At 34.2% G+C, this 25,090-nt stretch overlaps 5 protein-coding genes and 2 pseudogenes across 6 annotated transcripts; all 7 read left to right on the top strand.

Annotated features, from left to right (window-relative positions):
• Nucleotides 1-185: 185 nt before the first annotated feature.
• On the top strand, nucleotides 186-3,069 carry LOC104720251 (uncharacterized; annotated as a pseudogene).
• A 340-nt stretch (nucleotides 3,070-3,409) lies between these two features.
• Nucleotides 3,410-6,929, top strand: LOC104718431 (uncharacterized). Its single transcript, XM_010436179.3, has 16 exons — nucleotides 3,410-3,571; nucleotides 3,795-3,914; nucleotides 4,007-4,206; nucleotides 4,354-4,433; nucleotides 4,520-4,618; nucleotides 4,702-4,822; nucleotides 4,922-4,983; nucleotides 5,067-5,177; nucleotides 5,307-5,368; nucleotides 5,463-5,559; nucleotides 5,634-5,708; nucleotides 5,801-5,899; nucleotides 5,993-6,142; nucleotides 6,236-6,328; nucleotides 6,416-6,493; nucleotides 6,590-6,929. The coding sequence occupies exons 2-16, from the start codon at nucleotides 3,796-3,798 to the stop codon at nucleotides 6,647-6,649; spliced, it is 1,506 nt and encodes a 501-aa protein (XP_010434481.1). The 5' UTR covers nucleotides 3,410-3,571; nucleotide 3,795; the 3' UTR covers nucleotides 6,650-6,929.
• A 3,140-nt stretch (nucleotides 6,930-10,069) lies between these two features.
• LOC104718430 (aquaporin NIP1-2) lies at nucleotides 10,070-12,880 on the top strand. Its single transcript, XM_010436178.3, has 5 exons — nucleotides 10,070-10,559; nucleotides 10,688-10,912; nucleotides 11,523-11,741; nucleotides 12,188-12,249; nucleotides 12,353-12,880. Exons 1-5 carry the CDS (start codon nucleotides 10,416-10,418, stop codon nucleotides 12,570-12,572), a joined length of 870 nt encoding a protein of 289 aa, XP_010434480.1. The 5' UTR covers nucleotides 10,070-10,415; the 3' UTR covers nucleotides 12,573-12,880.
• Nucleotides 12,881-13,043: 163 nt separating this feature from the next.
• Nucleotides 13,044-14,586, top strand: LOC104718429 (oil body-associated protein 2B-like). The gene is made up of 4 exons (XM_010436177.3): nucleotides 13,044-13,467; nucleotides 13,842-13,924; nucleotides 14,013-14,127; nucleotides 14,224-14,586. The coding sequence occupies exons 1-4, from the start codon at nucleotides 13,179-13,181 to the stop codon at nucleotides 14,478-14,480; spliced, it is 744 nt and encodes a 247-aa protein (XP_010434479.1). The 5' UTR covers nucleotides 13,044-13,178; the 3' UTR covers nucleotides 14,481-14,586.
• A 487-nt stretch (nucleotides 14,587-15,073) lies between these two features.
• Nucleotides 15,074-16,511, top strand: LOC104718426 (cyclic phosphodiesterase). The gene is made up of 3 exons (XM_010436176.3): nucleotides 15,074-15,504; nucleotides 15,717-15,777; nucleotides 16,172-16,511. The coding sequence occupies exons 1-3, from the start codon at nucleotides 15,220-15,222 to the stop codon at nucleotides 16,372-16,374; spliced, it is 549 nt and encodes a 182-aa protein (XP_010434478.1). The 5' UTR covers nucleotides 15,074-15,219; the 3' UTR covers nucleotides 16,375-16,511.
• Nucleotides 16,512-16,794: 283 nt separating this feature from the next.
• LOC104718427 (cyclic phosphodiesterase-like) lies at nucleotides 16,795-17,979 on the top strand (annotated as a pseudogene). The gene is made up of 3 exons (XR_015569085.1): nucleotides 16,795-17,185; nucleotides 17,381-17,435; nucleotides 17,606-17,979. The product of XR_015569085.1 is annotated as a cyclic phosphodiesterase-like (transcript).
• A 2,377-nt stretch (nucleotides 17,980-20,356) lies between these two features.
• Nucleotides 20,357-23,437, top strand: LOC104774266 (serine/threonine-protein kinase 12). Its single transcript, XM_087470252.1, has 12 exons — nucleotides 20,357-21,049; nucleotides 21,159-21,233; nucleotides 21,349-21,444; nucleotides 21,540-21,625; nucleotides 21,711-21,831; nucleotides 21,917-21,996; nucleotides 22,096-22,158; nucleotides 22,247-22,353; nucleotides 22,474-22,559; nucleotides 22,653-22,774; nucleotides 22,886-22,997; nucleotides 23,121-23,437. The coding sequence occupies exons 1-12, from the start codon at nucleotides 20,717-20,719 to the stop codon at nucleotides 23,217-23,219; spliced, it is 1,380 nt and encodes a 459-aa protein (XP_087326378.1). The 5' UTR covers nucleotides 20,357-20,716; the 3' UTR covers nucleotides 23,220-23,437.
• The last annotated feature ends 1,653 nt before the right edge of the window (nucleotides 23,438-25,090 follow it).

Below are 25,090 nucleotides of genomic sequence, written 5' to 3'. Positions count from 1 at the left end.
AAGAGAATTAAATAATTTGGTCATCTTCTTCGTCGGTCGGTGATTTTAGGATTTTCCGTTGTGGTAACGTTTCATTTAGGATATGGCTTATTGTACTGTTACATGGGCTCTTCTCTATTAGGGTTTCCGCGCGAGGCTGATAAAATGGGTTTATGTTGATTTAGATTTTGTTTTATTTTGGCAGAATGATAACTGCATTGTCATGGGTACCAAAAGGGGCTGCAAAAGCCATGCTCGATCATGCTAAACTTCCTTCTAAGGAGGAAATCGAAAAGCTCAAAGAGAGTTGTGAGTTTTACAGTGAAGATGAAGAAGAGGACGCAAAGACCGATGATGAAGAAGAGGATGGTGAAGTTGCTCATGCAAAAGCCGTAGCGGAAGAGTTTGGAAAATCTTTCAAAACAAAGAATGCTTCTTCGTCAATGGAGGTTAATGATGAAGTAGCTGATGGGTTTGATAGAACTCGACATGGATAATTACGATGAAGAGGATGATGGTAAGGTAGGCTAATATCTCTTTTCGAATCTCTGTTTCCGTTTTCATTGTGTAATGTTATATTTTCATTTTTGTGTGTTTGGATTCAGGAATTGAAATTTTTAGCTCCGGGCGTGGGGGTCTTTTTTACGCAAGTAATAAGATGGATCCATACCTCAAGAACAATGATGTATATCACTATATATTTTTTTATATATATTTTTCCATGGAAACTTGTCGTATATGTTTTGTATATATATAATAAAAATCTGTGTTTTTTTTCCAGGATGGTGGTGATGACTCGGATGATGATTCAAAAATCTTACCAACCGATTCACCAATTGTTTGTGCTAGGACCAACAATAATCTCGATGTTTGTCAATCCTTCTCGATATCAATATAATTATTAATTAATTGTGAAAATATAGTAGTGATCTCACATGGAATTTGTAAATGAATATGTGACCAGATTTATGTATGCGTGGAGACATCTATTGGCTCTCCAAACGTATATAGTCATCATGAAATAATGCTACCAAAAATGCCATTGTGTACTGCTTGGCTTGATTGTCCACTTAAAGGAGGAGAAAAAGGTTAGTGATATGTATCAAAAAAAAGTTTTATCAATCATCTCAATGGGACTCTTCATTCATGCAATTAATGCAATGGATAAAATTTACATATGTTTTTTATCCGTTTCGTGTTGGCAGGGAATTTTCTAGCTGTTGGTTCGTATAAAACGTCCAAGATAGAGATATGGGATCTTGACATTGTATGTAGAAAGTAAAATATGTTTTTTTGCGTAGTATATATATATTGTTTCTCTTAGAATCTATTGTAATTAAATTACTTGTATGTAATGCTTCAGAGGGAGGAGGTACTCCCTTGTGTACAACTAGGAGGAAAAAAGGAGAAAGGGGTGAGTAGTACTTCATTTCCTTTGATGGCAACAACAAAATGTATCCGTTAATTTGATTTCTCGTCTTTTGTCTTAGAAATACAAAGAAGGCAGCCACACTAGATCAGTTCTTGGTCTTGCTTGGAATAAGGAGTTTAGGTATGTCCAATACGATTTTGATTATTTTTCTTTAGATTTGCTTGTTTCTAGACGTGTCTGATTATTTATCTTTTGAAGCTTTATTGGAAAAAATTAGGAATATGCTTGCTAGCGCCAGTGCTGACAAACAAGTTAAAGTTTGGGATGTTGCTACTAGAACATGCCAGATTACTATGGCGCATCACACAGATAAGGTATGAAAAGGATTGGTAGAACGATAAATATCTTAATTCAGTGGCATCACCATGGTTTATATATTGGTTGTGCGGTTCACACAGGTTCAAGCGGTTGCTTGGAACCATTATGCTCCGGAAGTACTTCGTAGTGGGTCGTTTGATCGCACTGTTGTATTGGTAAGTGTTTTATATCAGGACCTATAAACAATAAGTGATCACTGATTAATCAACACCGGTTTGTGTAAATATTTATTTATATATATATATATATATATGCTGCAGAAAGATGTAAGAAAGCCTTCACACTCGGGTTTCAAATGGTCAGTCAATTCCAAAGTTGAAAGCTTAGCCTGGGATCCACATAGCGAACACTCCTTTGTGGTGCGTTACACTTAAACTACTATCTGATTTTCTTAGCGGTTTTGAGGCATTTTTCATTTGTTTCCCTTCTTTATAGGTAAGTCTCAAAAATGGAACTGTAAAGGGATTTGATGTACGTCAAGCCTCAAGTTCAACTTCTGATTTAAATCCAAGTTTCATTCTCCAACATGGAACTAGAGCAGTCACTTCCGTCTCATACAACATTTCTGCACCTAATGTAAGTCTCTCTCTCAAGTGATTCGATTTGAAAATCCGAATAGCTCTAGTTCTATGGAGCAAAGCGAATATTAAAAAAAGTCAATATATGTTAGGACGAGTAATACCAATCACAAAACTAAAATTTTGAAAACATAACATCTATTATATATGAATATGTGTACTACTGGCTTAGATACTATAGCATATATTTGGACTTATGTGCCCCTACGTCCAGTACTCTCTTTGTGTCATTGTTCTTTGTTATGTTTGTTTTAGTTGGTATTGTGTATTTGAGTTGTAATTAACAGCTTTTGGCAACTGGATCTACGGATAAATCGGTAAAGCTTTGGGATCTTTCAAACAATGAGCCTTCATGCATCGCGACACACACACCAAATGCTGTAAGAACCAATAATCAACCATTTTTAACAAAAAAACGTTGGTTTCCTTATATTAACTTGGTTTGTTTTATATGTTTGTATGACTCAAAACTTTTGATATCACCCAGGGAGGCTTATTTTACATTGCTTTCTCTCCGGACAATCCTTTCTTACTCGCTATGGGTGGCGTAAAGGGGAAGTTAAAAGTTTGGGATACACTTTCGGACGCTAATGTCTCCAACAGATACGGAACCAGACCTGTCCGACCGTTAACGTCCAGCTAAGCTATGATTGGTCGTCTCACATTCGGACACACTTAAACCAAAATTTTGTAGTACAGAGTTTCTTTTATTTTTCTTGTGATGGCTAATTTGGCTATTATAACTTCTGCCTCAATGTTTGTTTAATCATACCAAAAGCCCATATATATATATATATATATATATATATATTTCATCAGAAGAAGCTCAGTATATTTATAAGTTATTTACTTATTTAACAAGCATATGTATGTGGTAAGCAAGGGGTCTTCAGTTAGGATTATTTTGATTGTGAAAATTTATTTCTCTAAAATTCTTCTAGTTCATAGAGTAAAAATAAAATAAATAAAATTATGAACAAGTTACTTAATTGCATCTTTAACAGTTTCAGGGCTTACTAATCATATTTTGAAGTTTGAGGTCTGTAATGAAAAACAAAATAGTTTTGGGCCTTTAAAGTATATTTCCTTTAATTTGTTTCTTCTTCTTCTTCGCCGCTTAGCGCCGCTATATCTCACTCTCAGGGAAAAAAAAAATCCTCAGAGAAGCAAAACAAGTTGTTAAACCCTAAACCTACAAAAAAAAAAAACCTTTTTGTTTGTTGCTCATCTTGATTCTACGCCGCGTTAGGTCCCGTTTCTAAACGTAAGTTCTCTTTGATTCCTATTAGAGTTTAAGAAAGGTTAATCAAAAATTGTAACTCAGTTATGAAATTGTTGTGCTTGGTTGATCAAATGACGGAAAAAAACCCTAATTTCGAGCTGCCCTGTATCCAAGAACGTACCTTTGAGATATTTCACCGATTTGATGATATATCTCTCTGTGCTCAATTCGAAATAAGTGTTCTTTGGTTTTGCGTATTTTGCAGAATGATAACTGCAGTGTCATGGATACCAAAAGGGAATCTAAAAGCTGTTCCTGATGTTGCTGAGCCTCCTTCAAAGGAAGAACTCAAAGAGCTTATTGAGAGTGGAGCTTTTGCTAGAAGGTGAGATTTTACTTAATAATATTGTTCCTGTTTCTCTAATATTAGGAAATGAGGAGATTGTGATAATGATATTTTGGTTATATGATGTATAGCGTGGACGGTAGTAACGAGGATGATGAAGAGATTGAAGAGGATGGAGAAGAGATTAGTGAAGTTGATCATGCCAAGGCTGTAGCTGAAGCTTTTGGTAAAACTTCTAAAAGCAAGAGTGCTTCTTCTTCGATGGAGGTTGATGAGGTATCTGAAGGATTGAAAGAACTTGACATGGATAATTATGATGAAGAAGATGATGGTACGTTTTTAGCTCATTTTTTTGGCTTTTTGGTGTTTGTTCTGCAATTGTGCAAGTGATCCTTTTGATTAGAACAGCAAATTTGGTGTGTTCCATATGTAAAGTCACCTCTTTTTTTTTTTTTTTTTTGGGTTGCATTGGACTCAGGAATTGAACTTTTCAGTTCTGGAATTGGGGACCTTTATTATCCAAGTAATGAGATGGATCCATATCTGAAGGATGTTGAAGTAAGCCATTTAACTGTTTCTGTCTACATTGACACTTATAGTGGTTAAATTCCTTTTTTATACAACCTAAATGTTTGGTCTTTTAGGATGAGGATGATGAAGAGGATATTGATGACACGACAATCAAGCCAACCGATTCAGTGATTATCTGCGCTAGGAATGAAGATGAAGTCAGCCATCTAGAGGTATGGTCAATCCTTCTTGCTCTGTAGGTTATATATGTTAAAACATTGGGGCTCATATGAAAGCTATGTATATATACAACCAGGTTTATGTATACGAGGAATCATCTGGCTCACCAAACATGTATGTTCATCATCACATAATTATACCGGAGTTCCCATTGTGTACTGCATGGATTGATTGTCCTCTTAAAGGAGGGGAAAAGGGTTAGTGTACGCTTTGATATTTTTATGAGTCGGGTTTTTTCCTTCTTACTATGGATGAAAATATCATTCTTAATCTGTTTTTTGCCTTGGTACTGGCAGGGAATTTTGTAGCTATTGGTTCAAAAGAATCACCGACAATCGAGATATGGGATCTTGACGTTGTATGTAAATATTACTGACTTTTTATTTATGTTTGCCTATATCGATTATGAGTCTTATTGATAAGGTTATTATAATGCTTCAGAGAGACGAGGTGCTACCTTGTATACAATTAGGAGGAAAAGAGGAGATGTTAGTGACTAAGAAAAAGAAGAATAAGAAAGATAAGAGTAAGAAAGAGAAGAGTAAGAAACAGGTGTGTGCATCAGGCTTTTCTGTCTTTAGTTCTTCTAAATTTTTTTTTATGGCAAGTACTTTTTTTTTTATGGCAAGTACTTATGTATTCATATTGATGTAATTTTGTGGTCTGTCTTTTTCTTTATAGAAATACAAAGAAGGTAGTCATACTGATTCAGTACTTGGTCTTGCTTGGAACAAGGAGTTTAGGTATGTCTAAATTTACTAGTGCCCATAATTTTGAAAGTTTATTCTGGTTTGCTCCTTAGGCGTGCCTGATCTCTTTTGTTTGTTTGGATAAAAGGAACATACTTGCTAGTGCTAGTGCCGACAAAAAAGTTAAGGTCTGGGATGTGGCTACTGGAGTATGTAAGATTACGATGGAGCATCACACAAAGGAGGTAAGAACAAGATTCATAGAACGAGAAATTTCTTAATTATATGGCATTCTCAGGGTTTATGGTTCGTATGACAGGTTCAAGCGGTTGCTTGGAACCATTATGCTCCTGAAGTGCTTCTCAGTGGGTCTTTTGATCAAACTGTTGTCTTGGTAACTATTTTATTCCGTGGTTTTATTTTTGTGTGTTCTGGTCTATTCCCTTAACAGTGATCATTAATATCTGCATGTATATCATGCTGCAGAGAGACGGAAGACAACCTTCACACTCGGGTTTCAAATGGTCTGTCATGTCTGATGTTGAAAGCTTAGCCTGGGATCCTCATAGTGAACACTCCTTTGTGGTACATGACACTTTCCTTTTTCTTCTTATAGACAAATCAGTGGTTTCAAGACATGTTTCAATAGATCGTTTGTTGTTTTTTTTCCCTCTTAAGGTAAGTCTTGAAGATGGAACCGTGAAAGGTTTTGATATACGTACCGCACAGTCAGGTTCAGATTCTAATTTAAAACCAAGTTTCACTATCCAAGCACATGACCAAGACAAAGGAGTCTCCTCCATCTCATACAACATTTCTGCACCCAATGTAAATTTCTCCCTATCTTCTATGTCCTTATGGCATTTCGTTTTCTTTCTTTTGAATAATCAGTTCTCACCATTTATGAGCTGTAATTAACAGCTTTTGGCTACGGCGTCTATGGATAAATCGGTAAAGCTTTGGGATCTTTCAAACAATGAACCTTCGTGCCTTGCTTTACACAAACCAAAAGCTGTAAGAACCAATCAACATTAATCTTTTTCCTCCTTCCCCATTAGTATCTACTGCTTTATCCCTAACCATTCTGATTTTTGTAATCAGGGAGCTGTGTTTTCCATTTCCTTTGCGGTGGACAACCCTTTCTTGCTTGCTATTGGTGGCTCAAAGGGAGAGCTACATGTGAGTGGAAATAAGATGGAAGAAGATTAATCAATCATGTAGTTAGAACATATCATCTCATCATAAATTTTCAATTAATCTTGTTTATGTTTTCAGGTTTGGGATACACTATTGGACGCTGATGTCTCTCGCAAATATGGAAGCAAGCGATCTTGAAAAGACCCGCAGGGATCGCTTGTTTTTTTGAAGCCGTGATGGTCGTTGGGTTCGACCACACTGATGCCAAATTTTGCAGTTTCTTTTCTTCTTTTTCTTTAGGTTTGTTTTTATCTCCTATGATTATGGTAATCGTGTGAGGGTGAGTGTGACCTTATACAATGTTGAACTTCTAAGCCTTTTTTTCAACTCATCAAGAATCTCTAAGTTTATATATACGTTCACATTTATGTATTTCCAATTGTTGTGCTTTAAATAGAAAAACTGTCATTTGTCAACTTATATTCAACTTTAACTATGCAAAGTGATGTAAAATAGTATTATATTGTGCCTTTCACTAGTATATTTACAAGTTTATTTAGCAAACTAATAAACTGATTAAAATCTCTATTGAAAAACGTTATTTTCTTTGAAACAAAATAAACATAGAAAATGTAGTAGAGAAAACAAAACGTAAGAACGATAAAGGCTCTTCATGCTTCATTCCATGCCTTTATGCATTCAAGCTCTAGAGCATAGGGCACACCTAAACTTATTGTTGAAGAGCTCGACGTATAAATTTGGGAACCGTGATTAGTTGACGGTTATACTAACGACTTTTACGACAGTAGGTGAGTAATTTCAACACAGAAAAAAAGAACACGTACAGCAGTATACTCTAGTAATTAAAGTCTTTGTCTGCCACAAAACTTAATTATGAAATCTTAACAACTAATTCTTCTATCTTTAGGACGTAAAGTGTCAAAAGCCTAAGATTGTTACAAAATCCCGATTTGGTATTGTGAGGAACTTTAAATATTTATAAATTCGTATCTTTTAAAGTGAAGTCGTTTTCGTTTAATCAAATACATACTAATATAGTAAATGCAATAAACAATCAATACTTTTTAAACCTTCAAGGAAGAAAATGATCTACGCAAGCATGCAAATATATGTAAACTCATGTAAATAATTTGATGTCACACTTCTTTCTTTCATGAATTACTAATCAAATAACAATCCATTTAATTAAATCAATTTAACTAAACACACACTGATTTTCAAAAGAGTCCATTAATTTCTAATAATCATCTGTAAAAGTCACGTGGGAATGGGATCTATGCAGAATGTAAATGTAAATAGTGGGAGGTTAAAGAATCTGCATGCGCATTACGAAAAAATGTAACCACCCAAGTCACTTCTTGAAAGTACAAATTATAGTTATTGTCCATCATTACATTCATAATTCTAACAAAAAAGTCTTTAATTATTGTTTTAAGTTTTTTCATAGTATTATTTAATTAAAACGTTCAAATTGGATGGACGTATTAGTCAAAGTCTCTGTTTAAAAGAAACTTGTGCATCATGTCAATGACAATATTGTTAATTATCTACTCGACCAATAACGTTATTTTGTCTGAGCAGACCGTGATATGGTTAATATTACTGTATTTAAATTTATGTGACATAATTATTATGAATTTAACACGACATTGTGCATTCATTAGTTGCATTTTTTTTTCTAACTTTCTTCGCTTGTGATCGCGTTGATCTGACGACATTTTCTCGCATCAGCTTTATGAATTTACTTCTAGAAATATGCCAATAAATCTATATTCTTTTTTTAGAATCAAAATTTTTACTTATTATTTGATCATATATTCATATGCTAAATTAATGAATTTGATCCGGTTTTTATAAAGTCAAAAGAATAAAAGCTTTTGTCGAAAGAAGGGATTTACTGATTTAGAGTTGTATTAATTCACAGTGTAATGTCCGAAATGTATTTTTATACTAGTAGAAAACGTATTTGATTGTTTGGGAATGATATTTTATTTATTTTAGCTTTGTAGTCCCAAAAGTTTTAAAATAATGAGGTTTAGAAATATCTCTGTATTTTTGGTTATTAAAACATGTGATTGAAATTTTAATCAAACTAATAATATCAAAATGATTTCCCGTGATCCGTGGCTCATGACCAAATGATATGCAACAAGTTTGAGTTCTGGAGCTACCGAGCTAAGACATCTTCCCTTCTGATGGGAACACAATACGATTCAACATTCAATGTCTATCCGAACTCCGGAATGTTTCATTTGGTAACAGATACAAATAAATAATTAAATAAAAAAACAATTCTCGAATCAGTTACTCCCTCTGTTTCATATTAGGTATCGTTTTAATTTTTTTTTAAAATAAATGTTGTTTTGTATTTTGAGAAAAGCATAAACTGACACTTTTACTGAAACAGAGGGAGTATAATTTTACATACCATCTGAAAATATTTTAGTTTTTTTTTTCTTCTCATATTACAAATGATCAGCTTAGTTTTCATGATTTGTAAAACTAACTCATGTAGTTTTTCATGGTAAAACGATTTGCACGGACAAATGTACAACTGGCAGTTTTATGTGCACCACAAAATTTACTTATAGATGGTTATAGTGTTTTACCTACACCATATTCATAATAGATATTATTTATTTTGGTAAAAGTATTCATAATAGAAAATTACATTCTTAAGTCTTCACAAATGGTACCATTGGCAAATGGTTTAACATATATTTACTTACTGTAGAGATTTCTTTATGGTTCATAAACCAGATAGCTAGATGCTACTATGTTAGGATAAATAAAAACGAGCAAAATATTTGGAAACTAGAAAACCTTAGGGTAAATTTAACAATTTGATATAGATCACTTCACATCGTTACCAAAAAAAAATAAATGATGTGGATCGGAAACTAACAAAACTTGTAAAACCTCAGATAGTTACGCTGGCCCGACAATGACATCTAGATTCAAGAGTAATTTCTTATACACTAAAAAAAGTCTATAATATAAAGTGCGTCCATATTTTCGGTTGGTTGTTGAAGACTTGAAGATGCCTTCATCAATTCCGATCAAGTGACACTTTTCAATTTCTAATCATAAATGATACTCATAATTTATAATGTTTGCATGATACTAGTATATTCTTTGGTCTATATAATACAAATAAATTTGGTGTCTCAAACAAAATATGAAAACTACAATGGTGTCTATCATACTTCAAACTCGATTTACTGGAGCATTCATAAGTTTATAAACGTTATCTTACCGGAAAACATGGATAACTGCAACATTAATGATATGACGACGATCACATAACCCACATGACGTGAAAACAGAAAGAGATTGAATTATATTTTCCTTATCAACTTAAAGAAAAATATTCTACTTTAACGGATAAGATCAGATTTATCCACATTGTTGTAGTATGGGAAATGCATACAAAGCATTTAGGGAATACTTTCTTAAGTAGGATGATTGCAATTATTTTAGGAAGTATATCTGTCAAAAACATATTCAGATTCATGAATTGAATAAAAATCTATGTTTTAGTTAAATAGAAATTTCAAAAAAAAATTATATTTTCTCCCAAAGTTCTGTTATAAAAATAAAAACAGAGATTATATTTTTTCTTTTGACAAAAAAAAAAGAGAGATATGTTAAAGTTAGAGAAAAGCAAAGTAATGGTCAAATATATCATGTGAAATAGTTTCCAAAATACATCATCGATTTTAAAAAAAAAATATATTAAAATGGTCAAATTAAAAATCGTCAAAGAAGTCTAATCTTTCTCTCTCTCTCTAGCCATTTGCCAATAAATTGGAGACGCATCCTCACCAAACTCATTCACACAAGTCATAACAAGTCTCATCTTTCTCTGAGCTAGGAGTTTTATATCTTGGCTTTTTTTTTTATCTTCTTTAGTTTTGTGAGAAAAAAAAACTAGCAAACTGTTATGGCGGAGATCTCGGGAAACGGACATGGTAACGATGCAAGAGATGGAGCTGTGGTGGTGAATCTCAAGGAAGAAGTCGAACAACAACAACCATTGAAGAAACAAGACTCTCTTCTCTCGTTCTCTGTCCCTTTCTTACAAAAGGTAGATTAACACAACTCTCAAAGATCTATAAAACTCTCTCTAATTCGTTACCAAATTACCATAATTTACAAAAATGAAATACTCTGTTTTTTTTTTGGTCCTGTTGTTAAATTGCTCTGTTTTTTAAGTTGATGGCGGAGGTTCTTGGAACGTACTTCTTGATATTCGCCGGTTGTGCAGCGGTGGCTGTAAACACACAACACGACAAAGCAGTGACTCTTCCAGGGATCGCCATCGTTTGGGGACTCACCGTCATGGTCCTCGTTTACTCTCTCGGTCACATCTCCGGTGCTCATTTCAACCCGGCCGTCACAATCGCCTTCGCCTCTAGCGGCCGTTTCCCTCTCAAACAGGTCAATTACATACCAAAATTCGTATAACTTATAATGATCGATCAAGTTTTTTGTTTTTATGTGATTTTTTAAGTTTGATGAACAAACTAAAGAACATTTGTGTTTGATAGGGTTAGTTAAGCTGTCCTTTGATTGTTTTGCACGAAACTGTAAGTTATATAAAATAAATTATACGTATCTTTTTCTATTGGATTCTTTAGAAGTTACATTTTCTTATAAAGTTTTACTTCAGTGTTTTCTTATATCTTTCACTAATAATAATGCATAATCCATATATCTTCCACTAATTAATGCGTACTGATTTGCGTATATATGAGTAATGATGATTGAGTGTGGTTAATTTAAATGTATGCGTCTACGGTATATGATTACAGCGGATACTTAGGTATGTAATTATTCTTAACCCAAATTTTTAAAAAAACAATTTATTCTCTAGTTCTCCTATTGAACTTTTTAAAAGTGTTAATTTATCATGTAACTTTTTAAAAGTATCAAAAAAAATTGTGATATATAAACGTCACGGGTAATCACTATCATCCAAATATGGGGTCCCTAGTTAATTAATTGGTTACTAAAAATTATTTTTATTTTTATTTTTGATTTTTTTTAGGTCCCGGCTTATGTGATATCACAAGTCATAGGATCTACGCTCGCGGCAGCGACTTTACGCCTCTTGTTCGGACTTGATCAAGACGTTTGTAGTGGAAAACACGATGTGTTCGTTGGAACATTACCATCGGGAACGAATTTGCAGTCCTTTGTGATCGAGTTTATCATCACTTTCTACCTAATGTTCGTCATTTCCGGTGTCGCCACTGATAATAGAGCGGTTAGTCTTTCAAGCTCTTCTTATCTTGCACGGATATTATATTGTCAAATTTGATGAGCTGTATATATGTTGGGGACTCTTACTATTTTAAGCATGTTCTCATTAACTTTTTAACTAATGTCTTTTCATTTTTATATACTTTATATCTATTGAATAGTAACGGAAATAATGCACTTTTTTAAGGTTGTTTGTTTTTCATGAAATATGGACCCGATACCTTCCTTTATGGTTTTCTATTTGATATTTAAATTTGGTTTACAAGTGAAACAAATATTATGTTTAATATTATATTTTTTTGTCACCAAAGTTTCTTTTTCATTATAGTTTTTATCGTTTTACGGATTGAGTGTTATTAGCGCAATAACGCTTCCTTGCACATATTTTATTTTGTCTTTTCAATTCGATGAGAAACTTAAAATTAAGTTTCAAATGTTTTTAATAAGCAGATCGGAGAACTTGCAGGACTAGCAGTAGGATCAACGGTGCTACTTAACGTGATAATTTCCGGGTAATTTATTACTAACAAGATTTCTATTTGTTATCAATTCTCTTTTTAGAAAAAAAAAAAAAGTAACTAAAAATGCTATATGGGTTACATATATTTTTATCAGACCGGTATCGGGAGCATCAATGAATCCAGGACGAAGTTTAGGACCTGCGCTGGTTTATAGTTGCTACAAAGGACTTTGGATCTACATGGTCTCACCAATACTTGGTGCGGTTTCGGGTGCGTGGGTTTATAACACGGTCAGATATACCGATAAACCATTGCGAGAAATAACCAAAAGCGGTTCGTTTTTAAAGACCGTGCGTAACGGTAGCTCTCGTTAATAAATGAAAGAAAAAAAAAATTTGGCTATGTTAAAATTAGTCGTCGGAGGTTTAAGTAATAATTTGATTATTTTGGTATGAAATGTTTTTAATTTCGAATTATAACATAGAAAGGGTAAACATTTATGGTATGTGACGAATATATATATAACTGATCTATAACGAGTTTGACCAGCCCTAATCACGGATATGGTTGTATTAAATGCTACATTTATGTCTTCTCTTTTTATGCGAAAGATTCTATCTTCATATTTATGTGCAACTGTTGTATCTCATGCACACTTTAAGCAAAATCGTCAAAGTTGTTATTTCGAACTCGTCAAACAAAGCACAATGTCCGGTGTCGCAAACATTGCCAAGTGTGCATTACTTTGTCCAGAGCATTAAAACCGGACACGATCACTTTGTCCGGAAAACACTAAACTTAGCATCTCTATAATCCGCCACATCACTATTCTCTAATGACATGTCACACATCAAAATCATTTAACGTCATATTTTCCTCATGCAAACATCACTCCTCTTTTATAAGACCGAACCAAACACAAACCAAGCTAAAGGAGAAGAGAAAAAAGGGTTTCAAAAACAAAAGGTGTAGTTTAGCTAATGGCATCGAGTGATAAGATTCCGGTGGCGTGTCCGGCTAGCAGCGGTGATGGAAAGGAGCCAATGGGAGATCCGACCAAGACGACCACCACGATTCTCGACAAAGGGACGGCTATGATGCAGTCAATGAAACCAATCAGGCAAATGAGTGTCCACGTGTGTTCATTCGCTTGCTATAGCCACGATCCTGGCCGTCATATGGAAGTTCATATTTACGGCCACCGTGTAAACCAGGACTTCCTACAGTGTGCTGTCTACGATTCCAACTCTTCTAAGGCTCATCTCATCGGTACATACACTTCCACCTCGATTGTTAGTACTTTGTTTATATTTTCCAAATAAACTTATTCTTCTCAGTTAAACTTATATTGATATTGTAGTTAATACTTATTTCAACGTATAAACTGCCTTACAAACAATTCGAAATTTTACATTTCACAATTTTGTTGCTTAAAACATTGAATTTTAAAATTGATTGGTTTCTTTTAGGAATGCACTACTTGTACGTATATATACGGTTAATCGGTGGTCAAGCTTAAGCATATTGCGTATATAGTCATTGACTATTATAAGTACGAATGTGTAAACTTGAATATTGGAGCTTTTGTTTGAGATTTTTCTAAGAACTTACGAATTATATTTGTTCTTGTATTAAATTTCTAGGGATCGAATATATAGTGTCAGAGAAGTTATTCGAAAGTCTCTCACCGGAGGAACAGAAGCTCTGGCACTCGCATGACTACGAGGTTCATTTCAATACATTTCCGGTATATGTTTTATATATCAAGTACCCAAGAATCGAAATTGACGGAAATTGTAAGTGTTGTCTTGTAGATCCAAATAGCTCTTCTAGTAACTCCAAGGGTCCCGGAGGTCGTTGCGAAGCCGGAGCTTAAAAATCTTGCCAAATCGTACGGAAAATTTTGGTGTACATGGCAGATTGACCGAGGTATGGTAATTAATAAATCTTGTATTATATAGGTAAAACCAACCGTATATTTCATATGATGAGATAGGAGCTTAATAGCTAAGGTTTTTGTTCTAGGGGATAGATTACCATTAGGTGTACCATCACTAATGGTGTCGCCACAAGATGTGAATCTTGGGAGAATAAAACCGGAGCTGGTGAAAAAGAGAGATGAAGAACATGGAATCTCGACGGAAGCGTTGAAGCCGTCGAGAGATGGGATCTCTGGACCGGAGAAGAAGAATCTGGTTGCTGATTATTGGGTTCGGTTCAGGAAAGGTTTTGCGCTTGATGTCGTTGAGACAGATATGAAGAGAACAGCTCCCTTCCCGTGACCTTTTTTGTGTATGCATCAGTGCATGTTTTTAATGAATCTCAGACATTATATAATATAGTAAGCTCATACTACATTTCATAACAATACATCCAAGTTTTTTTTTTTGTTTTTTTTTTTACTGCTCTATATATATATATATATATATATATATATATATTTAGTCCCTAATTACGTACCATCTCAAATAAGACTATTAGATACTGGCATACTGCTAGTAGCGTGATTTTTGCGAGTGTAACGTGCCATAATAATAGCCTTGGTGTCGTAATTTGTCTCTTGATCAATATTGTCACTGTAATTGTATTAGATGATATTGTTAATACACATATGTAAAATACAGTATACTATACTTGTAAAACATGTTTCTGGAGTACTTGCGCCGTCTTTAGATATTGACGTGATTCTTGTACGTGGCATGATGTCGCATACTAGTTCTCAGCAAGAACGAATATTTAGGTAATCTAGGCATCATTCCGAAGTAGTTATGTTTATCAAAAGTCGTACGTTTTCAATATCGGACTTCTAAAAGGCCTTGTAAAGTTTCTGATGAAGGCCCATCAGAGTTTAGTTTATTGTATATATCCTCAATACGTCGTCGTGTTTAACACTTTCGTTTCGTCGTCCATGGGAATAAACTGGAATAAACTAAATGACTTTTGAAAGTTTTTCCCTGATTATCAAATAATAAATATGACTTCTCTCAGCATATTTTGGGATCAAAGAGCATTGACCGATCCATGGAGGAGGTGAAGGAGGACGTATACTCGTTGTGGGCATTACCAGATGAGGAATCAGAGCCGAGATTCAGAAAGCTTATGGAAGCTCTGAGATCTGAATTCACTGGCGCTAGTTTCGAGCCTCACGTCACCGTCGCCGTAGCCACTCTGACTGCAGAGGAAGCCAAGAAGTTGTTCGAATCAGCTTGCGACGGTCTTAAATCTTACACAGCCACCGTTGATCGCGTCTCCACTGGAACTTTCTTTTTTCAATGCGTTTACTTGCTTCTCCAGTCCACCCCAGAGGTATATATAAAGTTTCTGACTTTTCCTTTCAAGATTCGATCTTTCTGAGAGAATGGTTAATTAAAATCTTGGATCTTGACTAGAATTTGTCATCTGGGATGAGTAAGATTACATATTGAAATCTTGGGGTTTGTTTGATTTGTGGCTTTAATAATGGTTTTGGAACCTAATGGTATGATCTGTACTGTAATGTTTGTTCTGTTTATTTACAGGTAATGGAAGCTGGTGAACACTGTAAGAACCATTTCAATTCCTCCACTGCCACACCCACACGTAAGCTCGCTTGACCTGAAAGCTTGTTTTTTATGTAAATCAAATCCTTTAGATCATGTTAGCTAGCTCCAAGGTATTGTTAGGTAAGTCTAATGTTAAAAAATCTGGGAGATCTAAGGTGAAGACCATTTAACAAAGTTTCTTTGAACTTGAAGTGTTAGGGGAAGTGTTGTTGTACATTAGCCTGGGAGGGGGGAAGTAAATCTTTTTGCTTAAATTAAAACCATATCGGACTTAGTTTAGTATCGAAATCGAATGTATCTGATATAAGGGTTTAAAGTCTAAATACATTTGGGGAAGCCATGATGGTACTCTGGAGGGTAATCTCTCATATTAGATTCATGATTTCCATATGTTTCTGAAATAATCTTTCTTTGTCTACAAATGATTGCAGCTTACATGCCGCATTTGAGCTTGCTTTACGCCGAGTTAACAAAAGAAGAGAAGAAGAAAGCGCAGGAGAAAGCTTACACACTCGATAACTCCCTCGATGGCCTGAGTTTCCGGTTAAACCGACTCGCTTTATACAAAACTGATACCGAAGACAAGACTCTAGAGTCGTGGGAGAGGGTGGCTGTATGCAATCTCAGTCCTTAAGAAATACAACGAGTTTGGTTCTGACTCTGTGATAATAAGGTTTCGATAAACTTACTTTGGAGCAATGTATCGTTTCTCTCTAAAGATTGAATAAATAATGTTACTTTATAATACAACTCCGCGACGTATTACAAAAACCTTCCTAAGTCCTAACAAACTCGCATGGTGAATGGTGATTGCATATTTAGCGAAAAGAAACAGATCACAGGTCTTTCTAAAGTGTTTGTTTAACCAAAAAGAAAAGTTTTTTCAAGTGTTTCATAATTCTAGCTATAACATTCGCGTCAACGACTAAAGCTTTGATCGATTAGTCGAAAAGACATTTTGTGAAAGTCAATCCTAAAGGCAGATTAGGAGAATCTGTTACGGCTGTGAATAATTGTTTATATACTTTATCGTGGCAGCTATATATTTCTTATATACATACAGCAACGTTGAGACAAGTCTTGGGGGAGGGAAAGGGACAATGACGGAAGAAAGCGCAACGCCACTACAACCGCCACAAACGCAGGTTGAGAAGGCCATGTATTCGGTCTGGGCGGTACCGGAGGGTGACGCGTGACGTTGACGATCGGTTTCGGAGGGTAATGGAAGGGCTTAGGTCAGAGTTCGGTCGTCCACTGTTTGATCCACATTTAACCCTCGTTGGACCTTTACCTTACAAACTTACGGCCAACGAGGCTAAACGGATGTTCAAGGCGGCTTGTGAAGGTTTTAAGGCGTATCCTGCCACCGGCCCACCGTTGACCAAGTCTCCCCTGGAAATTCTTATTTTCAGTGTATTTACTTGTCTGTCCGGCACATCGTAGAGGTAAAGTCATAAATTAAAAAAATTAAATCTTATATTTTACATGAGAAAAACATTAACAAAATACATACATACCGAAATGGAAACTTTATGATACCGTGACGTGAATCTAACATGAACTTTAGAAAAAATCATACAGTTCATAAATTTGAAAAAATCTACTAAGCTATACAAACGCTGTTTGTGTTATGTTTACAGGTAATGAATGCTGCCGGACATTTTATGTCCCACTTCAAACCCATGACCGGAAAATGTATGATCCAATCACTAATAAATCAGATTTTAATAATTTTATTGGGATGTAATTGAACCGTTAATATTGTGATTTGTGAACAACATTAAAGATCAAATTATTACCAAGAAACGTGTTTTATTATCTCTATATGTTTACGTGTGTGTGAAATTAATGTTGGGATGTTGCAGTTTACGTGCCACATATGAGTATACTCTACGGCGATCTAACAGATGGAGAGAAGAAGAACGCGTTAGAGGAAGCTTACGCGCTTGATCCGAGTCTCGACGGATTGAACTTTCGGATCAATCGAGTTGCATTATGGATAACCGATGCAGACGTTGGATCTTGGGTGAAAATTGACGAACATAATCTATTGTCTTAAATATAATAAAGTAAAGATAAATGTAAAAAAAAAAAATGTTATGGCTTATGTATTCGGTTTATATCAGCTGGATCGGTTTATGATGTTTCTTGGTTCGGCTCGGTATGGTTTAAAATAAATGTATGTTTGCCTCTGCTTTATGAAAAGGTCTTGTGAGATAAAATGACATTTATTCATTAATTCTATGTTACTATGAGCATAATGTATGCATCTTGTGGGAATATTCCTTTTTGTTTTCTAGTTAACTAGTGGTTTGGTCTTTACATACATATATATATATCTTGAAGAAGGGTGAACTAGTCAAGGATTTAAACTATTGGAATCTTATCAAACTGATAATATCATAATAAGAGGATTCCAGAAATAATAGTAATAAAAACACAATCAGGAACCATTTTGGAGTCTTGTTGACATTTGTTACTAAAATGACTTAGAAAAGTTTCAAAAAGTTTGAATTGAAACTAAAGATAAGAATGATTATAAATAATTCTAGGAGGAGGAAATAGATATAGTTAAACAACTTGTCACTCGTTGAAACTAAAAATTCTGATAGACATGTACATATTTTTAACATATTTTAAAATTTAATGTGAATAATTCTTCAATGTACAAGTACAAACACTTGGACCAAGTGACTCGGTAAGAGTTGGCTGGAAATTCTTAAACAAGTTGTTCCCAGTCTACTATTATATACATTATATTAGTACCCGCGTTACACCGTTATTTTTAGATATTTTTTAATAAGATTTTTGTTTTTTAATAGGAATTTACCATTCATTAAAGCACATTTAAAGCAGTCTTTTCTTAACCTTGATAGTGTTATCATAATTGTAAGAGAACAAAACATCCGTAAAGGATTAAAAAGAGACGAAAACTCAAAAAATGAAACTTTCTTCTTTTTATGTCAGATACTGCAAAAGCTTGAACTATATGTTTCACTGTCAGAGTTTTCAAGGACCAAACACGACAGTCGAGGGAAAACTCAAAAAATGAAACTTTCTTCGATGGCGTTTCCTTATTTTTTAGAACTTAGGTCAAATGTCCGAATTCATGGCTCTTGCCATTTCTCGATATATTCACATATTTATATTTTTATACAACTACATAAAACACACCAAACCAAATCGATCTACGTGAAAAGTTCAAGTTTAGTATTTGATTTATTTTTTATGGACCAACTAACTTGAACTATTTAGATTCAAACTTGGTTTGCTAAATATCTTTTGATTGGACCAATTAACTCTTATAGATTTTGTAATATTTTATTTCTTAGAGTCTTGGTTACCTGTTTTAATTGATGTGTCATCTCCACAATATTTCACAATGCTGATGTGTCATGTTCTGGAAAGAAACAGTCAAGTTTTATTATATTGATATATAAATATAGATAATATTTTGTCCATTTCATTGTAAATTGTCGTTTAATTTTTTCACTAATCTAACCAACTTTGAAATCCACGTGACGTTGTATGTAATTTTAGTCAATATGATGCTATGACATCTAATACTTCTATGTTAATCTAACAAATATATGTATCTAGTGAAAATAATGTTTTCTCATTTTAATTCATTATCAAATGATTGATATAAAAATATCCCTATTAGAGTAGGAACCACTTTGGAATGTATAGTTGACATTTGTTACTAAATCACTTAGAAAAAACTGAAAAAGTTTGATTGAAATCAAGAGAGAATAATTATAAAAATGTTTTCAGCAGGAAAATATGAGCTATAATTAAGACAACTTGTCATTTAAGACAACAAATTGATATATATATTTTTTTGGTAGAAACAACAAATTGATTATTTACATAGTTTATATATACACCCATGTCTTAAAATAAGAATGTCAAAATCTTGACCTTGCATGTTAGTTGCTGTTACATAAGGAAAAAAAAATAGTTAAACATAAAGGTTGACAAAATACAAAACTAAAAAAGATGCTAAAACCATACAAATTCACATGTTGTGACATCGAATGATATAATGAAAATTTTGAGTGATAAAAGGATGAGGACGAACATGTCAATCTTTACCTATTCAAATATACACCTCAATAAATAGGATCACATACTTAGCATGTAACCTTATCCAATTAGTGTTTTTTTTTCCTTGGCCAAATAAAGTGGCTATAAAAACAAGAAACAACTAAAGTAGCCTGTAAATTGATAATATATTTAGAAAAATACCATTAAACAAGTGGAAAAAATGTGAATCATTTTGGGAATTCAAACGGAAATAGAACTGTGATGTATCTTATGATTCTTATCTTAATACATGACTTTAATTCACGAGCCAGCTTGGTTACAAACATACAACAACAACAACAAAAACAAAAACAAAAGCGTCGGTCGGCTCAAGTTAAAACGCCGCCGTTTAACCGAATCGAATCCAAACACGTGCGTATTGATCCACACCGTTACTTTTCATCTGACGCTGTTAAAATCAACGGTTCAGATCTGTTTTATTCTCTTTTCGTCAACGCATTCTTACCGTGGCGCCAGACATGACGTCTCCTTTTTACAAATGAGCTTTTCCATTAAACGCGCTTCTAACCACGTGACAAACACGCGCAAAACAGAAGCTGGTTCGTCTCCTTTTCGTCTCCAACGACTTGTATAAGCTTTCTCTTCTCCATTACGGCATCCATCACCCACCTATAAATCTCGCCACTTTGTTTAGTTCTTTGTAAAGTCACACCAAAAAGAACAAACCTTTTTCGATTTCTTCGTTCAATTTCTTCTCAAGATTTGTGTTAAATCGGGTTTTGTCTTGTGTCTCAAAAGGGTTTCAAAAAGGTTTGATTTTTCATTGACCCGCTCCGAGATTTTCGGATACAAATCCAAGGGTTTAAGGATCAAAATTTGTTTTTCTGGGTTTTTTTTTTTTTTTTTTTTTTTTTTTTGCTATTGTGTAAATGGAAGAGGAGTACTTAGTTCCGAGGTTTACGATTGGTCGTCAATCTTCGATGGCGCCGGATAAGGTTCCGGAGCCGTCGATTCACTCAGAAGAAGAGGTGTTAGAAGATGGAGAAGAGATCGACGGTGGTGTGAGACTAATGTACTTGTCTAATGAAGGTGACATTGAAGGGATTAAGGAGCTTCTTGATTCAGGTATCGATGCTAATTACAGAGACATTGATGATCGGACTGCTCTTCACGTTGCGGCTTGTCAAGGTTTGAAAGATGTTGTTGAGCTTCTTCTTGATCGGAAAGCTGATGCTGATCCTAAAGATCGTTGGGGAAGCACTGTAAGAAAGATGATTCTTTTTTTTTTTTTTTTTGCTATCTGGTTTTGTTGAGTAATGATGATGGATATAGATAGATGCTGATGTTATCTAATACATGTTTTGAAAACAGCCTCTTGCAGATGCAATATTTTACAAGAACATTGATGTAATCAAGATTCTTGAGATACATGGAGCTAAGCATCCGGTAAGAATCTAGCTCAATATGATGTTTGTTTGTAATTATCGCTGTAATAGCCATTGGAAGATTGGGTTTTTGTTTCTTTTGTTCTGATTATTGTTAACACATTTGTATGTTTCAGGTTGCTCCAATGCACGTGAAGACTCCTCGTGAAGTCCCTGAGTATGAAATCAATCCTAATGAGCTTGATTTTACTCAAAGCAAAGAGATAACAAAGGTAAAAAAAATACATGTCCTTGTCTATAATGGATCTTTCATTGATGTGTTTTTTCAGTTTCTTTCAGTCTAATGGTATGAAGCTTCTTATTTTAGGGAACTTACTGTATGGCAATGTGGCGTGGCATTCAAGTTGCGGTGAAAAAGCTCGATGATGAAGTTTTGAGCGATGATGATCAAGTGTAAGTGAATGATTCTTGTGAGAGGGTAATAAGGTTGTAGATTCCAATTCCTTACCATAATCTTGTTGTGTATTGTGTGCGACAGGAGGAAATTCCACGATGAGCTTGCATTGCTCCAAAGGCTTAGGCATCCAAACATTGTGCAGTTTCTTGGTGCTGTAACTCAAAGTAATCCAATGATGATTGTGACTGAGTATTTGCCCAGGGTACTGACTTTTCCTGCTAAATTTTAGATCTTTTTTTCTTTCTCTTTAGTTTCTCGAAACGATCTCATTATATATAATACTTCAGGGAGATTTGCGTGAATTGCTCAAAAGAAAAGGACAATTGAAACCAGCTAATGCTGTTAGATATGCCCTTGATATTGCAAGGTATGTGATTTAAAGCTATATATGCATGCGCCTTCTTCATATTTTATATATGTTCTGTTAGATTCTTTTGTAACTCTTTATCTGTTTGAAAATATTTAGGGGAATGAGTTATCTTCACGAGATCAAAGGAGACCCTATAATCCACCGCGATCTTGAACCTTCGTGAGTTCACACTATCCATATCAGCGGATTCTTTTCTTGATCACAAGATCTTTTTTTCTCTGACAAATGTAAAACTATATGTTTGCAGAAACATTTTACGGGATGATTCAGGGCATCTGAAAGTTGCAGACTTTGGAGTAAGCAAGCTAGTTACTGTTAAAGAAGACAAGCCTTTCACATGTCAAGACACTTCTTGTAAGTTTATTTTTAGCACCTGTCTTAGTTACTGTGAATTTGGGAGTTTTAATTCTTGATCTGCTTGGTCAAGAATCTTGATTACTGGATATGTTATGATAAATGTTATCCACATTATAGGTCGGTATATTGCTCCGGAGGTTTTCACTAGTGAAGAATACGATACAAAAGCTGATGTTTTCTCATTTGCATTGATTGTTCAAGAGGTAAGTAATATACACAAATCTTCTCAGTTTCTTCTCTCCGGTTTGCTTTTTACCTGTTCCTGTCATTGATTCCTTTACATGTTGGATATTTAGATGATCGAAGGCTGTATGCCGTTTGCTGAAAAGGAAGACAGTGAAGCTTCGGATGCTTATGCTGGCAAAGCGCGACCATTGTTTAAAGCTCCATCAAAGCAGTACCCACATGGTCTTAAAACGTGAGTCTTTCTTCTCTCTTTCACCAAGAAACTGGATATATATACCGGTTGATTGGTTTGGTTCATGTTTTAAACCGGTTGGACTCGATCCGATTTTTGAATAATCCATAGGTTGATAGAAGAATGCTGGCATGAGAAACCTGCAAAACGACCTACTTTCAGAGAGATCATTAAACGGCTTGAGTCCATTCTTCACCACATGGGTCACAAGCGACAATGGAGGGTCTGTTTCTTCAACTCTATATAGAACACACAGATCATTGAGTTTGTTTCTTGGCTTCTGTGTTTTGTTTGATTGTCTCTCTGATCTGTTTCTTCTTCTACATGTTTTTTGTTCTTTTCGCAGATGAGGCCATTGACATGCTTTCAGAACTTCGAGCACAAGAAGAAACATAATTGGGATTTGAGCAGCAATGACGGCTCGTCATCCGGTTCACATTTGTGATTCTTTAAAGAAACGATTCTTTTATATTCCTTCCCGGTTTAGTTTGGTTTTCCCCAAAGCAACCGAATTTGACTTTTGTAATTTGTCTTCTTGAGGTACCCTACTGAAGAGTTTGGCCAAAGAAAAAAAGAAGATGTACACTGCATTTTCATTGTAGTATAAAAAATTGTTGTAAGATTTATGATTTCAATCTCAATATCTGCTGCTGTAATCTAAAATTGGTGTCAGATTTGAAGACTACAAAAGTCCATCTATGATCCATAACTTCCAAATGTAAAAACATAGCTCTTGCAATGTTAAAATGTAATAGTTAGCTTCTTGTTACCTACCGTCCATATATATACCGACCATACTAGTCCTAAATTCTAGTTGCAAGCGTATATTCTCAGCATTTTGGTTATAATTGCACTTTCAAAATCTGAAAGCTAGATGTGTTTTTGCCATGTTTCTTTAACTGGAGCACTTGAAACTTCAACTTGCTTCAAAATCACTTTGGTACTCATTTTTCTTAACATCATTTTTTTTCTTTCCAAGCAATTTTCTTCAATATAAGATGTATATTGTGTCATAACATCTTGAAACAAGAATAATTTCATTACATCAAATGTTTTTATTTGTTGTTCTTGTTGTTGTTAAAATAATTAAATAATGTACCGATCTAACCTGACTAACACATCTTTGGTTCTTGTCATAAGATCTCATATTATCATGTGAGTGTTACTTTTTCTATCAAAGGCTTACCCTAAAATGTGAATTTTACAAAATCACATGAAACTTCATGTCTATCACAAAAGAATATATACACATATAAAGAATATGAAAACGCACAAATATAATATATATACATTTCTTAGAGGGTCCCAACAACAGGCTCTTGATCTGGAAACTGTATTAACTTATTTTCAATTATAGCCCTCATGGGCCACATATTTTCGTGGCTTTGCCCATTACCATAAGGTTATTAAGATTAATTTCGTGATGCACGAAGCACGAATTTGATTTTAGTAAAAGTTTACTTTTACACCCTGAAGAATTGAGGATATTTGCATCTAAAATTTATATTGATCGAAATCAATAACACGAATAATTGACGATTCCACATTTTTGGTAATCATCTATAGGTTTAAATGTGGAATGCTTAAAGTTACTCGAAATATCTATTTCTGACGAATTTATGTACATTACCGGCGATTTTTGGAAAATCTCAAATAGTTCGAAATATTATTTGGATCTACTACTACTAAGTACTAACCACGTCATACTAATTTTGGGATGAAATGTTACATATATAGTATATAACTTCAAACGAGAGAGAGTATTCTTTTGTTGTAGGTTTTTTTTTTTTTTTTTCTAAAGACAAAGGAAGAAAAAATTACGGAGCAAACGAATCTGCATTATTTATATGATTAGGTTGTTCCATTTAAGTGATCCCTTCTACAACACAAAATGTATATTCTTCGACGTCAAATGTTTAATCCATGCCTTTACCGTATTAGATGATACGTCTAGTTGAGTAAAACACCATTCAACCGTTAATCATTTACCATAGCGACTCACATATTTTCGTTAAAAAAATAATACTCAAAAGTGATCAAAAATATGGTAGAAAGCAACCTTCGATTGTGGTCCATCATGGAAGATACGAGAAGATTTTATGTTTTTTAAAAACCCACTTCGACCATGAAAGCTTGACCCAAAGCAATTGAGTTGTTTCTTTTATAAATGACCTAATCAATTTCTCTACATAATAAGTACAGCATACATATGACGTTAGGGAAATCTAATTATGTACTAATTTGTAAATATACTAGTAATAAATATATTAAAAGACATTACGTAGATAAGTTGAGAACTTGAGATAGTGAACGCAC

Source organism: Camelina sativa, chromosome 10 (genome assembly GCF_030686135.1).
Source record: "Camelina sativa cultivar CO46 ecotype springtype chromosome 10, ASM3068613v1".
Taxonomy (NCBI): Eukaryota; Viridiplantae; Streptophyta; class Magnoliopsida; order Brassicales; family Brassicaceae; genus Camelina; species Camelina sativa.
The sequence above is the reverse complement of the archived record's forward strand: the minus strand, read 5'-3'. Positions and strand labels throughout refer to the sequence as shown.

Coding starts and splice junctions, on each gene's coding strand:
- LOC104718431 (XM_010436179.3), top strand. CDS start 3,796: ATGATAACTGCAGTGTCATGGATACCAAAAGGGAATCTAAAAGCTGTT. Junction 6,143..6,235: donor ACAACATTTCTGCACCCAAT/GTAAATTTCTCC, acceptor TGTAATTAACAG/CTTTTGGCTACGGCGTCTAT. Junction 6,494..6,589: donor GCTCAAAGGGAGAGCTACAT/GTGAGTGGAAAT, acceptor TTATGTTTTCAG/GTTTGGGATACACTATTGGA.
- LOC104718430 (XM_010436178.3), top strand. CDS start 10,416: ATGGCGGAGATCTCGGGAAACGGACATGGTAACGATGCAAGAGATGGA. Junction 10,560..10,687: donor CTGTCCCTTTCTTACAAAAG/GTAGATTAACAC, acceptor CTGTTTTTTAAG/TTGATGGCGGAGGTTCTTGG. Junction 12,250..12,352: donor CTTAACGTGATAATTTCCGG/GTAATTTATTAC, acceptor TATTTTTATCAG/ACCGGTATCGGGAGCATCAA.
- LOC104718429 (XM_010436177.3), top strand. CDS start 13,179: ATGGCATCGAGTGATAAGATTCCGGTGGCGTGTCCGGCTAGCAGCGGT. Junction 13,925..14,012: donor GGCACTCGCATGACTACGAG/GTTCATTTCAAT, acceptor GTTGTCTTGTAG/ATCCAAATAGCTCTTCTAGT. Junction 14,128..14,223: donor TACATGGCAGATTGACCGAG/GTATGGTAATTA, acceptor TTTTTGTTCTAG/GGGATAGATTACCATTAGGT.
- LOC104718426 (XM_010436176.3), top strand. CDS start 15,220: ATGGAGGAGGTGAAGGAGGACGTATACTCGTTGTGGGCATTACCAGAT. Junction 15,505..15,716: donor TTCTCCAGTCCACCCCAGAG/GTATATATAAAG, acceptor GTTTATTTACAG/GTAATGGAAGCTGGTGAACA. Junction 15,778..16,171: donor CTCCACTGCCACACCCACAC/GTAAGCTCGCTT, acceptor AAATGATTGCAG/CTTACATGCCGCATTTGAGC.
- LOC104774266 (XM_087470252.1), top strand. CDS start 20,717: ATGGAAGAGGAGTACTTAGTTCCGAGGTTTACGATTGGTCGTCAATCT. Junction 22,159..22,246: donor CACCGCGATCTTGAACCTTC/GTGAGTTCACAC, acceptor ATATGTTTGCAG/AAACATTTTACGGGATGATT. Junction 22,998..23,120: donor GTCACAAGCGACAATGGAGG/GTCTGTTTCTTC, acceptor TTCTTTTCGCAG/ATGAGGCCATTGACATGCTT.